Source organism: Zalophus californianus, chromosome 15 (genome assembly GCF_009762305.2).
Source record: "Zalophus californianus isolate mZalCal1 chromosome 15, mZalCal1.pri.v2, whole genome shotgun sequence".
NCBI lineage: Eukaryota > Metazoa > Chordata > Mammalia > Carnivora > Otariidae > Zalophus > Zalophus californianus.
The window spans coordinates 23,573,119-23,589,146 of NC_045609.1; the positions used below are offsets into that span (position 1 = coordinate 23,573,119).

The 16,028-nt window shown below is 40.7% G+C and overlaps 1 protein-coding gene across 2 annotated transcripts in view; it reads left to right on the forward strand.

Moving 5' to 3' along the window:
- Positions 1-16,028, forward strand: part of ARID5B (AT-rich interaction domain 5B) — a 176,588-nt gene that overhangs the window by 75,915 nt on the left and 84,645 nt on the right. For both annotated transcript variants that reach the window (XM_027588076.2, XM_027588082.2), the window contains exon 4: positions 10,749-10,979. In XM_027588076.2, coding sequence (XP_027443877.1) covers positions 10,749-10,979 — 231 coding nt within the window. The remainder of the gene's footprint in view (positions 1-10,748; positions 10,980-16,028) is intronic.

Here is a 16,028-nt window from a genome sequence, read left to right on the forward strand (position 1 = left end):
TGGAAAAATAGGCTGACAGTTCCTCAACCGGGTAAACATAGAATTACCACATGACCCAGCGATTCCATTTCTGGGTATATACACAAGAGAAATAAAAACATATGTCCACATGAAAACCTTTAAATAAATGTTGATACCAGTATTATTCATAGTAGCCAAAAAGTATAAACAACAATAATGTCTCATCACCTGATGGAACAGGTAAATAAAATGTGGCATATCAATAAAATGGAATATTATTCAGCAATAAAAATAAATGAAATACTGATACACTTTATAAAATATATGAACCTTGATAACATCATGCCAAGTGAAAGATGCCAGTGACAAAGAACCACATATTGTATGATACGGTTCATATTAAATGTTCAGAATAAGCAAACTGGTAGAGACAGAAAGTAGATTAAGCGGTTGCCTAGGACTAGTGAGGGGTAGCGAGATGTGGGAGCAAGAGGGTTCAGAGTTTCTTTCGGGGAGAATAAAAAAATGTTCTAAATTTGATTGTAGTGATGGATGCACAACTCTGTGAATATACTTACATCTCAGTAACGCTATTAAACAAAAGACATAGGTTTGAATATATTGTTTCATACCTACTTTTTTTTCACTCAATGTAACAGAATCTTTGCTTGCCCTGAAAGTTATTTAATTTTGCTATTTTTAAGGGCCACACAGTTTTAATGAAAGTAGACGTACCATCCATTACATACACAGATATGTGTGTGTATGTGTATGTATACATGTATAAAATGTCTTCAAAATGCTAGGCATTAAGTAATCAATATTAGTCATTCCTACACCATTTGTTGTTTAGCTCTCCATACACATGTGGTTTTTTTTTTTCCCCTAATATAAACAGTGTTGGAATTTATGAAGTTTAGCCTGATAAGTGTTGACTACTTGTCCATGAAAGTCATGGCAAATAGTGACTGGTCATTTTGCTAAGGCACACATTTGGATCTTATATGCTGAGAGACTGATGTGTGGAAGTTAATTATTTTGCTATTGATCTGTCCCGTATCACACCTTAATGAGGTTTATTCATGAGTGTGGGGGCTCAGGAGGGTCTCTTAAATGTAAAGGGTTTATAGAGCTGCTGCATAGTGGGATTGTGGTTCTCTCAATGATGGCAAGCTTAAGATACAACTTGAAAATAAAAATCCATATAAATTTATAAGGGGAAAGATGGCAAAAGTTATTATGGTTTTTAAAGCCAGCTGGACTAACGACGTGAGGTTTCCTTCTCTTCCAACAACTTTGTCATGGTCACCACAGGGCTGACTGGATTTCAGTTGTAGTTCCTTGTAAGCCAAGAAAAGGTTGAGTTTAACGAAGTTCAAATCCAATATAACAGCCTTACCTGGACCACTAGTAAATAAATAAATGTGTAAGTTAACCTCTGAGAAAACTTTTGGCACACTTTTTAGAGTAGGGGAAATTTTGTCTAAGCCCTGGCTCCCTGGTGTTCTCGTGGGTCCTTTATATTTTCTTCTTCAGATACTGAAATTCATTTGTACCGAAAGAGAATGGCTAACTGTAGCCCAACAGTGGGTGAAGGGAAGGCAAGTTAGCTAGGTCAGGCCCCTTAGGATCCTGCTCCAAATGTGGTCACTGCTTTCCCTACTTGTCAATCTGGCCACGTGGTCTCAGGAGTAACCATGGTCCTGTGTGACATTCACATTCAGCAGACAGGAGCCGTATGGAAATAAGATGCAAGAGTCCTCCGAATGAAATCTAGAGTGGCTCCTGAAAGTGGCTTAGAATTCAGTGGCCACTTGGGAGAACCTTGGAGGTGGAGCTGGCTGGCTTCCCAGTGGATTCGCTTGTTACTCAGAGCGATGGCAGTGTTTGGTTTTAGTACAGTCTGGTATTGTTTTCTTTTCGGAGTGAGGAAGCAACAGTCAGGGCAAAAGCCAATGTGAACGTTCTAATACATATTTTTGTGAGTGTGTGTCCATGTATTTGAAGTGGCCAGCATTGGGAAACAGTGAGTTAAAAGCCCAGGGTTTTGCATTTGAAATATTCTTTGTTCTGTTTACAACCATGCACGGAGATATTTTCCCACATTTCCTTTTATATAAGTTCTCCAGTGATGTTTTCGTGGCCTATCCTGGGAAGATCTGTCTTTCCATTTATCAAAACAAATGGCAAGCTGGGGACCATTTAAAGTCGTTTTTTTAGTTAATAAAGCCAATCTTCTTGTTCTGTTATGTTAAAAGTACATTATCTTTTTATTGCCAGCTCTCTATGGCTAGGTCTGTTTTCTGTCTTAGCAATCTCAGGGCTGCCCCACTTGCTTACTGTGTAGAGAATTACAAAATCATCAAGGGTGGGGCGGCACCAGCTGACTTACAGTACAAACCATTTCTCAAAATAACCACAACAGTGCAATACTGATGTGTAATTTACGTCACAGTATGTTTTTATGAAATAGTTTGTGGCATTTTCATTTCTATTCCGGATGGAATCTTGTGCTCTCTCCCTTTTAATCAGGCATTTAATTTATTTTTATTATTAATACTTTCCACTCCTTGTCTTGGCATGCCTCCAATTTAACAGCTTTGATGGGGGGGAAACAACAACCAACAACCCATCTTCCCCCACCCCAACTCTTCAACATCAGTTTAACTGCAAATGTATTTTCCCCTTTGATGTGTACTTACTTCGGGTACGAAGCTTACTGCCTTAGGAGAAATGTAGAAATATGGTGGGACGCGTTACACACTTACACGGACTTACATTCAGGAATTGATGAAGTTGATGTACAACTTCGGAATTTTAAACACTTTCAACCAATCCAAGCTATGTAGTCATATGCACTGCTGCATTTTGCTTTTACAAATGTCTTTCTGTATAGTGTCCTGTAATTAGAACAGGAAATCATTGAGTAACTGTAAGATGAATAAGAGCACTTAGACTGAAAGGAAAATTACCTTCCGAGAAATTATATTCTCTCTCTCTCTCTCTCTTTTTTTTTCTGCATGTTACAGTGTTGGTAATGATAGTAACAGCTGTAGCTGCTCTTATCTGTAGAATTTTCATGCTTAGGTTTTCTGAAATAAAAAAAAAATGTTCCTTTTCTGTAATAATCAAAAATGAATGGACAGAAAATAGGAAATGCCTAATTATGACAAATATTCAGTGTCACAACAGAGCAGCAATTAAATGGAAACTTCAGTATAATTGTCAATAGCAGTAAGAATTGGACTAGTGCCAGGTACATAAAGTTGATGCTTCGCCCTTGGTTGGTTGCTAGGAGCACGGTGAAAAGTATAAAGCTTTGAGAAAGGAATGCCTAATGTAATAAAGTAACAGAAAGAAGCATAAATCATTGCAAGAGCCTCTCATATTGACATTATTTTACTTAAATTGTCTCAAAACTAGACATCAAGTTTTATAACATGAGCAAATTCATATTTGCTTGGGGGAAAAAAAAAAGAACAGTCTATGTTGTCTTTGAAGGACTGGGGACTTTGTGTCTCAAGCGTAGCCTTCATACATATTTGGAATCTTTTAAGTGAAAATCTTTAAATGTTTGTTTCTATTGGCATCCAAATGCATTTGCCCTAATACGATTAAGAGAACTAAAGGGCAAAATACTTGGCAGATTTTTCAGTTGAGGTAATTAGGTGCAGGAAGGAACATGCATACTTTTTCCACCAGGCTCTATAAAATCCTGGTGCAGAGATTTTTTTTTTTTAAGATTTTTTTTTTTTTAAGCTTACTGATTTTAGAAGTAGATTATAGTGGTTTTCAGTAAGCGTAATAGTGTGATGTTTCCGCAACAAGCCTTCCCTTCTCCCCCCTCCCCAAGAATGAAAAAGAAAGTTACATTTCTAAATGTTGTGTAAAAGATAAAAGCAGATTTCTCCACTGGAATTTATGTTTTCAGTCTCCTGTGCATTGGCCACCATTATCTATTTAAAAAAAAAAATAGCATTATGGATATTTGAAAGTCAATGCTCCATTAATTCATTGTGTTTGCTATTTCATGCATCTCTTTTTGTATAAAGACAACTTGAGCAACGTGCTATTCAGAATGAATGCCTGCTCTTACCCTCTCCCCCCCACCCCTTCCCCACTCCCAGCCCAACTCTGAGGATTAAAGCAATGGTATACAGTTACTGTTTGAAAAGCTTGGGTGGAGTCTCACGTTATAATTACAGTTTCTCTGTGGAATTCTGTTTTGGACTTTGAAAATATATAAATAAGTGAAAAATTGACATTGAGAGAGGTTAACAAAACGTGTAATTATGATATAAGCACAGGATTAGAGTAATTTTGGTTGAGCATTACAAGCAGTGTACTTTAGGTATTAACTTTTAATAGGCAAAGTTCTCATTGAAGTTGAAATGAGGTTTAGTAATTTTGGGTCTCTTATTCCCTTTGAATATTTCATTTAAAAATAGGCATTTTCACTTTTGTTTTTTTTTTTTTTTCCTTTGGTGGAGGGGAGAATTGAGGAATGGGATGACATTTTAATAGAATATCATAATACGGCTTAAAATTTCAGTCTTTGGTACCAAGAATTTATTGCTGATCATTTTCTGTTGACAGAAATCAAGTACTGCCTACATAACCCAACCAACTGCCGCTGACTAGAGTGTGTTAGAGTAAGATTCCTTGGGTAATACTTTGATTTCTTTTCCTATGTGGGTGCGGTTGAAAGAAAATCTTTGTTCCAGGAACACTTTGTTTATCTTTTGTTAAACAAATGTGCAATTTATCCATTCTTTATTCATTCTTAGATTTATCTGCTAGACCTGTTATGAATTGGAAAGGGGAGAAGGTCCTATGCAGCATTTATCGGCAACCTCTGTTTCATGGGTAACTGCATACGAGTGTTTGTTTATATGTACATGAAATGCATAAGGAGGAAAGAAGTAGCTGAGGAATTTAAATAAGAATTCTTGAAAGGGTTGTTTGGCTTTATTTGTTTCTTAGTGTACTAGGGCAAAATAAAATATGACAGCTGTTGAACAGTTTAAAAGTTTTGTAGCTGTATGAGGAAGAAGTTAATGCAAAGGCTTAGGGGAAAGTTACAGGATCATAGAATTTTAGATCTGGAAAGCTCTTCCAAACTCATAATTTTATTCTCTGTTAATACATACCTTTCATGTGAAGGTGACCATGCTTTGTCTTGAGAAAAAAATATTTCTCCAGTTAACTAAGCACATCTACCCAAATTCATGTAGGGTGAAGTTTCTCTGAAGTGAACTTTACCCTAGATGAATTGTTGATTCTTCCAGGTCTCACATTTATGCTGGATGTTCTCTTTACTCTCACCTAGAATGCTTTGTTAATTTTCTTAGCAGTCCCAAGGGTCTCATGGGCTTTGGGGGTCTGTTTTTTTGGGGGGGGAGGGGTGTTCTTTTTTTTTTTTCCTGTAAATATTAAAGGTGATTCCTCTAGGCATGTCTAATTGTAAGGTTGGAAATTTGCCTCTGTCTAAACAATGCCAAAATTCTGGTCCAATTGGAGGGTTCTTTTCATAAGGAACAAAATTATCATAATTTTTGTTTTGGTATTATTAAGCACTGCCACATTAAACCAGGTCCCAACTGGGCCTCTAGCCTCTTAGTATGGGAGCGCTTCAGGAAGTGCAGGGGTTCTGGGCTTGCACAACTTAAAGTAGGCCTTATTTCCTATTACGTGGGTAGAAAGTAGAAAGGTGATATACATAGTACCCCCCCATCCATGGGGGATACATGCCAAGACTCCCAGCGGATGCCTGACACTGCAGATAACATCAAACCCTATCTGTACTGTTTTTTCCTAATCATACAACCTATGAAAAAGTTTTCTTTATCAGTTAGACACAGTAAGAGATTAATAACAATAACTAATAGTAAAATTGGACAGTAAAGTAGTCTCGTTCTCTCAAAAGACCTTATTGTCCCGTGCTCACCCTTCTTCCTGTGACGTCAGATAATAAAATGCTTGAGTGACGAGAAGAAATGGGATGAATGACGTAGGCACTGTGACATAGCGTTAGGCCACTACTGACCTTCTCATGATGTGTTCAGAGTGGAACGTCTGCTTCCAGACCGTTGTTGACCACACGCTGCAGAAAGCGAAAACTCTGATGGGGCGGGGGGGACCACTGTGCATGAAAGATGTGTCCGTACTGTTAAATCATGGCGGAGTGAGTTGCAGTGTTCCAAAATCACAACAAGCTAACTTAACTGGAGTGAAATTCTGACCCAAAACTGGCTGAATTGTGCAGTTCTTGATGACACAGAAGTTTCAGATTTCCCGTGACCAAAGGCCATCATCCTCATCCCCAATACTGTACCTTAATTAAATCTCTAGTAGGGCGCCCGGGTGGCTCAGTCAGTTAAGCAACTGCCTTCGGCTCAGGTCATGATCCTGGAGTCCTGGGATCGAGTCCCGCATCGGGCTCCCTGCTCAGCGAGGAGCCTGCTTCTCCCTCTAACCCTCCCCCCTCTCATGTACTCTCTCTCTCTCTCATTCTCACTCTCTCAAAATAAATAAATAAATCTTTAAAAAAAATAAATCTCTAGTAATAATGAGCTGCAAATAAACAAAGATTTTCCTTCAACCACACCCACGTAGGAAGAGAAATCAAAGTATTACCTTAATGATCATAATGATGTTACTATTATTAGTATTTGTGACATTTTGTCATAATGAAAACCCCATCAGACTTGGAATGAAAAGACTGGGTGACAGTCTCACATCCGTCACTCTCTTTCAAGGTGTCCTTGAGAGCCTTGGACTAGTCACTTGGGTGTCTCAGCCTATTTCTTCGCCTCTGAATTGCGGAGATTCACGAGCCGTAATCCTACGAAGAGGGTTGTTGTGAGGAGCAAAAGAGATGTGTTTTGTGAAAGACCAGTGTAAATTTTTGTGTTTTCCTATCAGTACCAGAAATCATGGTAGTATTTCTAAACCAACAGTCCCTCTGTCCCTCTTATTTTTGGTTACGAGGTCTTTTTTCATTTGCTGTCTTCTATGCAACCTACAACAATCCTGGGAGAGTGGCAAGGAGAAGGGAATTTTGTCCTATTCTGAGTACAGTGGGGGTTTGGCTAGAAGCATATACCTGAAAACAGGTTATAAGTATATATATATATATACATACTTAGAAACCCCAACTTGTGACATTTCGACTTGGCAATTTTTTGACTTTACAATGGCGTAGAAGCGATAACGCACTCAGTAGAAAGCGTACGTTGAATTTTGAATTTGAATCTTTTCCCAGGCTGGCAGTACATGGCTTGATACTGTTGTGGTGCTGGGCATCCACCCCCCAGCCGCAGCTCCGAGGCTGCCAAGTGCTCACAAGGGTGAACGTCCAACACAAAACCAGCCTATACCTGTGAAACTGTCCTGTTTTTCACTTTCAGGACAGGATTTAATAAATGACATGAGATATTCAATACTTTATTATAAAATAGGCTTTGTGTTAGATGATTTTGTCCAATGGAAGTGTTCTGAGTACATTTAAGGTAGGCTAGGCTAAGCTATGGTGTTTGGTAGGTGAGATGTATTCAATGCATTTGCAACTTAGGATATTTTCAACTGACAAGGGGCTGTCGGGACATAAGCCCATCGAAAGTGGAGGAAGCTGTGTGTGTTTCTGTGTGTGTGTGTGTGTGTGTGTGTGTGTGTGTGTGTGTGTGTACACACATACATAGAGAAAGAGAGAGATCAAAACCCAAACTAAATAAATTACTATAAGTCTGTGCAAAACTCTAAACTCAGACTCAGAGGTAGTGGTTTCAAAGTTTAATGTGCATGAGCTACCTGGAAGCTTGTTAAAAATGTAAATTAGAGATTCTGAGTTAGTGGTTCTGGATGAGCCCCTGGAGTCTGCCTTTTTCCAGTTACCCTATGTGATTCTGATGTGGGCAGGCCCGGGAGCTCTCTGAGAGAGGCTGTCTCCAGAATGAATGGACATCATAGGACACATCTCCAGGACGTGGACCAGAGGGAACTTGCTGGTTTTTCTTCAACAGAAAGCAGATTCATGGCTTGGCTTGTATTTTGGGAACTGCATGAAGAAAGAAGGATAAATGTTTCAAGCTAGGATGAGGTGAAGAGAAAACAAAAACAATCAAAAAAACCCAGGTCATTTCTAAGCACCAAAGATAGACAGGGAGCTGACTGCATCCACAACAGAGAATTAAGAAGCGGTTAGAGATGGCATTATCATGAAAAATGGTTGGGGGCGCCTGGGTGGCTCAGTCATTAAGCGTCTGCCTTCGGCTCAGGTCATGGTCCCAGGGTCCTGGGATCGAGCCCCTCATCGGGCTCCCTGCTCCGCGGGAAGCCTGCTTCTCCCTCTCCCACTCCCTCTGCTTGTGTTCCCTCTCTCGCTGTGTCTCTCTCTGTCGAATAAATAAATAAAATCTTTAAAAAAAAAAAAAAGAAAGAAAAATGGTTGGAGAAGAACAGGAGGGAGGTGGCATTATCATGAAAAATGGTTGGAGAAAAACAGGAGGAGAATGAGGGGACAAGAAGCAGTGAAATACTCCCAAGAATCCAGGGGACATCATCTGCTAGAAAATGAACTCTGAAGGATCCATTCTTTTGCCGTCATTCCGCCTGAAAAGCAGAGCTTCCTCCATCCCAAGAACTTGGAGAAACCAGCACAGCCATCCCTCCGGTACAGAAATCCAGTAGCACAACCAAGATAGAATGGTGGGAGCTGTGTGCACAGTATATATGCAGGAGACGGTCTTAGATGCTGAGCATGCCGATACAAGTCCGGGGGTTCGTGGTTACGCCCCTCCCCCTCATCCATGGTGTCTTGGACAAATAGAGGATAATAATACCATTGACACATTCGGGGACTGCTTCTTCGAATAGGACTTAGGTACTCTGGAGTTTCTGATGATGTTTGGTGAAAATATCCAGTCAAACGTTTTGTGCTTTAGCTCTTCTAGAAAGCACACATTTGAACCCGAAGTGTGAACTCGTGTCTTGGTCTGCGGTAAAAATCTCAAACTGAAGTGTCTTGGGACGTGTATCAGCATTTCAAAACTGAACTTCATTTGGGGACTTGCGTTCAATGTAAACATATTTCCTTGTAATTAAATATGCCAGCTGACAAAGTGGATACCCACAGACCAGGCAGGAGCCTAAGAAATGTAAACTGTTAAAAGATGTCATCTTGAAAGCAGCTAAACATCTCCATTCTCAAAGAAGCCTCCAGCCTGAGGAACTAAGTGAACATAATTAGAAATACATCTGGGTATTGGCCTCCTATCTGAGAAGGTCACATGCACACCTTCCACTGGTACTGGTTAGATTCCATCATTTGTTCTGTCCTTCCTCATTTGTCTCCCACTGGTTACCAGATGGCCACGATAATGTTGGTATCCTTAACAACTGTCTTGTGCAATTCCCTGCAGCATGGTAAGAACTCAAAATATTGAGTGTTTTCCCTTTGGATAAGCCAGTGACATATCTGGGAATTGCTTACAAACGCCCTGATGGTGTGGTTATAGGGAGTGATGGCAGACTAGGTCATGGAGCCGAAATTCATCGTGACATGATGCAGGTGGCAGGCTACCAAAGGGGAGCTTTTGCCATTTCTCAAGCTTAAGATGAAGGAAGGGGTCCTCCAGGCCGAATCTGGTTTTTATAAATAAGTGCTTAATATCGTGAGGTGTAGATAAGCGGTAAAAGGGAGCTTCGTGAAAGTTGCTGAAACGTTCTGAGCTAAGTTGGTTCTGATGGAGCTGTCACAGGATGCTTGGGGAGTCCTCTCAGCATCGTTCTCTGAGTTGTGCCAAGTTACCAGATGGGTTTGAGGCACATTAGAAAATAGGGAGCATGGGAAAGGGGGAGGGCAAGGAAGGTGGATATATCAATCAAGTCGGGATGGATCATGCTGCAAAAACAAATAACCCCCAGATCACAGCCTCACTTAAAACAACAAAGGTTTCCCCTGTGCTTGTTTCTATGTCCATTGCGGACCGACGAGGGGCTCTGCTCCGCGTAGCTCTTGTTCCAAGACCCTAACTGGCAGCCCAGCTGCTATCTGACTCATGACAGGTGCCCAGGATGAAGGGAAAGAGAGAGTGTTGTCAGTCAAACACTGGCCCCTAAGGTCGCCACTCACTCCTGTCATATTTTATTGGCCACAACAAGTCACAGGGCCACTTGACGCCAATGGGCCAGGACGCGTGGTCTTTCCACAAGACCACAAAGAGAACCAGAAATATTTGTTGAACAGCCCTAACCACCACCAGATTAGATGATGATGCTATTTGAACTTATGGACGTCTCTCTGGGGCCACATGACCTCTTCAGGCCCTTCTAGCACTGAATGATTATATAATCTAAAGAAAGAGCAGGCTCTGGAAATTTATGTAGACAGAAGCTCAACAAAATTCTGATTTTTCCGGTGATGATGACTTTAACGTTTGAAATATATATATCAGACTCTTTGAAAAACATTGTTTTGGTTCTGCTGCTTGCTGATGACCCAAACCTTGCATAATCTGTCCTTGAGGTCACCCCGACTCTCTCTCTTCTCTCCACCTTTTCTCTTCTCTGCTGGTAACCCGAGGCTTTTTTAACGGAACTGGAGTGGCGAGGTGAGGCTGGGAGAATGCCACCGTAACCCAGACGGGGAGAAAGATGAACGGGTATCAGGGTCTCACTGAAGACACGTTTTCATACCAAAGCAGAGTGACAAATGCAATTATGCCATGGCCATGACGGTTCTTTGTGGGAGGCAAGAGGGTAACGGAAGTGTTTTCTTGTTTGTCTAGGGGAGGACGAGGAAGAAACGAACGTGATCGTTCTCAGCTACCCTCAGTACTGCCGGTACCGATCGATGCTGAAGCGCATCCAGGATAAGCCATCTTCCATTCTAACGGACCAGTTTGCGCTAGCCCTGGGGGGCATCGCCGTGGTCAGCAAGAACCCCCAGATCCTGTACTGTAGGGACACCTTTGACCACCCAACGCTCATTGAAAATGAGAGTATATGCGATGAGTTTGGTGAGTCTTTTTTTTGTTTGCTTGTTTTCCCACATGAAACTTGTGCTTGTGTGTTTCCTTGCTTTGGGTTCTTGTGAAGAGCAGTGATGGGAGCAAGGCTTATTTTCACCAGCTCTATGTGCCAGCCCACCCCTCCCCCCCCAAAGTATCATGGCATAAAGCATCATCGCCTCCTGAGCAGCCTCTGTTGGCCAGGGTAAAGGGTAATTATTTAGAATTTGTTGTCCAATATAGGTTCTGAAGTTGCTTGGTCGACCTTGAAATTGGACATTAGGACAGGAAGCTTTCATGTTCGTTCTTTCTTAAAAGGCTTTGGCTATTCACAGATACTTTTTTTTTTTTAACTGATCACTCCCTTTTCAGTGTGATAAGGAACTATAAAAATGCACCAGTTGTAACCACTTCTGTACTATAAGATCAACAGATAGATTGATGATAGATCCCTACGCCCCTTAATTTTTTCATGTACATGTATGGATACACATATATATCCATCTTTGGGGGGGCACAGTGTATAAAAATATGTATAGATATTTATATATCTATCTATATTCAAATATATATATATGTGTCTCTATATATATATCTTTATACACTACGCCCCCCAAAGATGGATATATGCACACATAATTTTATCTGCATCTCTCCTAGCTGATCAGTCATGTGTCTCTCTAGATAGAAGCAAAGGAGAAGATATATCATAGGTTTGGGAGCCTTTGCATGATGCAGTGAATGGCTGGAGGCAAGCCAGGATCACATCTCTCACATCTTTCAGTTTCTCATCTGTTTGTTGAAGAGATTGGATCATATCGGTGGTTCTCAACAGGCTGGGCAGGGATATCAGAATACCCTGGGGGTGCTTTATCAGCCTAGACATGTTCCTTGGAAATTCCTGTATTTACAGAGGCATGAGACCTTCTCCCCGCCGCCACCTCGCGCCCTACCCCTTCTTTGGTTTTCCACCACGGCGCAACCAGTGTGATGGCTGACCCATGCTAAATGGGGACCTGGGCAGAGAAGAAGCTGAGACCCGTGGCCCAGAGAGAGCACTGCTGGCATCATTTTGAGTCAGAACATTCCTTGATTTTGTCGGCTAAGATCTTCCCAAGGCTCCCCAGTTTGTGGATTATTCAGATCAGATTATTCTGCTTAACTGTTACAGGCCTCAGCATGGTTTGGGAAATCCACTCTGGCCTCTCTAATCTGATTATTCCTGACCCCAGTAGCCCTCTACCTGCTATAGGGAGCTTGTAAGTAGTGGTGAGCATGAGGGGATGATCCAAGAAGGAAGGGAGGAAAGAGGAAGGGGACCTCGGTTCATCGGACATGGCATTTTTTTCCTTATAAACTTTTTTTTCGGATGCCTTTCACAACTCTGCCTTACCAAATGACTGTCGGTCTAGAAGAGAATAGTAGTGTTTATACAAGTTATTTATCCCTTCTTCCAAGAAGAATTTAGTGTCATATTTTTAATATTCCAATAACCGTTGTATGCAAGTAGATGAATGTATCCAATACATCTTTTCAAAAAATACCCTCTCTTTTCAGATCAGCATTTACAAATCGACCCTTTTTAATACTTCTGTTTTGAGGGCTTTTCTCCCCTTATCGCCTACTCCCAAACCCTCTGTCCTGCTTGCCGCTCAAGAGGTCTGTAAATTCCTGACACTAAATAAAACTGAAAGAATGCTTTCCCTCATTTAAGACTAGTCAGAGTTAGAGTATCATAATGTAACATAATGAAAAATGTTTTAACCTTTTTGGCTAATTTAAGAGTTATTAGTCATTGAGCTTCAAAGCTGTTGCGTCTGGAATTGGTAATAGAAAGAAGTTCCAATTTAACAGTGATCACAATGGTTGTTAAGAGTTACTAAATTAGTTTTAAATGTTCTCACAAACACAAGCATCTGACTATTGAATGTTTTCCTGAACTTTTCTTCTGGTAAAGCTAATTTTAATGCTGTTTTTCTTCTCCAGCCTCTTAAAGTGGAAACTTTCTTTTGGAATAAAGGTACCTTTAAAGAGCTTCTAGATGGCTAGTTTAATAATTAGAATATTAGGTTTTTCTCTTAGTTGAGTTTGTACTTCAAGTAGTTTGCACTTTGTGTAGTATTTCGATTTATTAAGTGAACCCCCCCCAAAAAACTTATTTTTGACCTGATTTGAACACCTTCACCCACATCCCTCCCCCACCTTCCACTCTTGGTCCTCCATCTAAATTTCCAGAGACCACCCTTTTAAACCTCCAACTGGTTGTATTTGAAATCAACACAGGCTAAAGCGTTTGTTAAAACGTGGGGTTGGGTTTCTCCAACCAACTAACAGTTGGTAGAAGAACATAAATTTAATTAGTGACTAGCATTAAACAAATGTTCCTAATATTAAACACTGCCAGATGACCAAAACACTTCTGTCAGATTACCGCGGGTGCCAGGGGGCCCACAGATGAATTTTCTACACAGTATATATTCTGTACCACACGTTTGGTGACTTCAGTAATTGGTCAAATGTAATTTAGGTAACAGTATGCCTAGGCTGTAAAAATCAAATTTTATTAGCCATATCACCAGGTGGATGAATGGCGGAGCTGATGGCAAAGAGTTTATAGCATTTAGCAGCTACACCTTTGACACATGAAATTCATAAATTGCCATAAAGTACCTGCAAGGCCCTTCTCAAAAGGACAGTGTCTGCTTTCCTATGATTAAATAATGTTTATTTTATTAACTAATATATTTTTTGCTTTCTTCTGTTAAATGGGATTATGGAGTGGGGGCAGGAGAAGGTGTTCAAAAGATAAATAAAACACAGTTCTTGCTTGTTTGGAGGATTTAAAAATCTAATTGGGGAAGACAGGATTAACGCACCTGAAAGGTTAACTAATGTTACAAGAAAGTCAATGATTAAGTATTTGGTGAGTGTTGCAGAAAGCAAGTGCAGGAGGAATTTAGCAGCGGGGCTGGTGGTGGGGGGTGGTGGTGCGTGGAGGTGATCATGGGAGGGGTCAGGGAACGCTTCATGAATAAGGCAGGACTGGGTCTGGTATTAAATGCTAGGGGAGAAAGGCTAATAGAAAAGTTTTGCAAATACCTAGATCACTTGTAATTCATGTCCTGACTCTCCACGTTGGGAATGGCTGCCTTCACCGTGGGTCAACTGTTGGCCTCCCCTAGGTTTGTTTACCCTTAATAAATGCTCTGGTGCTCTCTCTACCAGGGGGACGTGAATATGAGTCCGTGGACCAAGGCTGGGACAAACCCAGGCAGTGGCTCTGGAACTGGGCTTTCCTGGGCAGGGATGATCCACATTTTCTCTTGTATGACGACCTTTCCCAACTGCTCAGACACCTCCCCTCCTCCCCTCATTGTTTCAATGTTGTCCACTGAATAACAAGTTTAATTGAATAATAAAAGTAAGGCTTTTAAATCTACAGTGAATCCCTATAAATAAATTCTCCGTGGAATTTTATGAAGCTGTTTAATGAAAAGTTTGATTAGAAACTATTAAAGAAAAATAGAATAGATGAAATTTCATCATTTAGTCCCACATTACAGTGGTGTCATTTTGATTTTTATTTACATTGAGATATTCAGAATAGAGTAAATATATCCTGGTTTTAATTAACTATCCTCCTTACTTGGGAAAGGTTATTTTAGGCTTGAAGGGTTTTGATAGCGTACCATCTGCTTTCTTCCCTGTATTTTATTCAAGTCCCTTCCCTGCTTTACAGCACTGTGCAATGTCTAAGCCTATGACATAAGCATAAATTGAATCATATTAATGGCAGGTGATTGAAAAGCTTCAGCCTCGACATCCTGCCTGCACCCTTCCGTCTTGTCAGTTACAATGCTCTTAAAGGCGGTGTGCTCTTTTTTCAGCACAAGAGAATTGACTATTTTTGAAACTAAAGCATTGTGAATACTGGCTGTGTTGCACATGCAATTAGGAAATGAGATTATAATAGTAATGAGGGCAAAGTGACATCAGGAATGACTATTTTTCTCGTGAAAATCTTTACCCTACGCGTAATTCCTGCCCCCACTGTCCTGGTAGGATCTCTGAATGTGAGGCATTCTTCAACTGCCCCCCACCTTGCTTTTACCTCTTTTTATAATTTGATTCCTCTTTTGTAAAACAGATACCGTCATGTATATTGTATTATTGTCTGTGCTGTAGAGAAAACAGATACACGTGCAAACATTTTGTCTATTTTCCCTGTTAGAACAATAAAATGTCCGCCAGTTTGTAATGCGCAGTGTTTACCTTAATATCACACGGGTTGATTTCACATGTACGAAGCATTGACAGATGAATCCAAACAGGCGTGCACAGTACCGTAGATGAATGGAGAACTTTAAGTAACTAGCTTTTATCAGATAGATGTAAGGTGGACCCAATATATATAAATGAGATGAAATCAGTCCCTTAAATAAAATCTTAAAAAAAAAAAAAAAAAAAAGGCGGCTGGGTGGTTCAGTCTTTAAGCGTCTGCCTTCGGCTCAGGCCATGATCCCAGGGTCCTGGGATCGAGTCCCACATCGGGCTCCCTGCTCGGCGGGAAGCCTGCTTCTCCCTCTCCCACTCCACCTGCTTGTGTTCCCTCTCTCGCTGTGTCTCTCTCTGTCAAATAAATAAATAAAATCTTAAAAAAAAAAAGAAATCTGTCCTTAAAGGTGGGTCTAAGTGGATTAAGATATGGTTGATTAAAAAAGTAATAAAAGATACGACTAATTTTAGTTTGAGTTTTGAATTGTGAAGAGACATAAGTCATGCTTCTGAGTTCTTTGGAGTCAGGATGTGTGTGTGGTGGGGGGCGGGTGGTAGTTCCTTGACCAAGGAATGGGATGGGGTTAAAGGAAGGATGTGGTAATTCACCCGAAAGGGGCAGAGATGAGATGGGCTGCTGTCTTGACATTTGGTCCACATGCAGGAAACCATGGGCTCTCACCCTTGGGGAGTCGGGGCTATATCAGTATTGAAACATGTCCTTTGCTGAAGCCCAGGGAGGATAGCACAGTCTAGGGGGGAAAGTGCTGGGCTTACAAATCG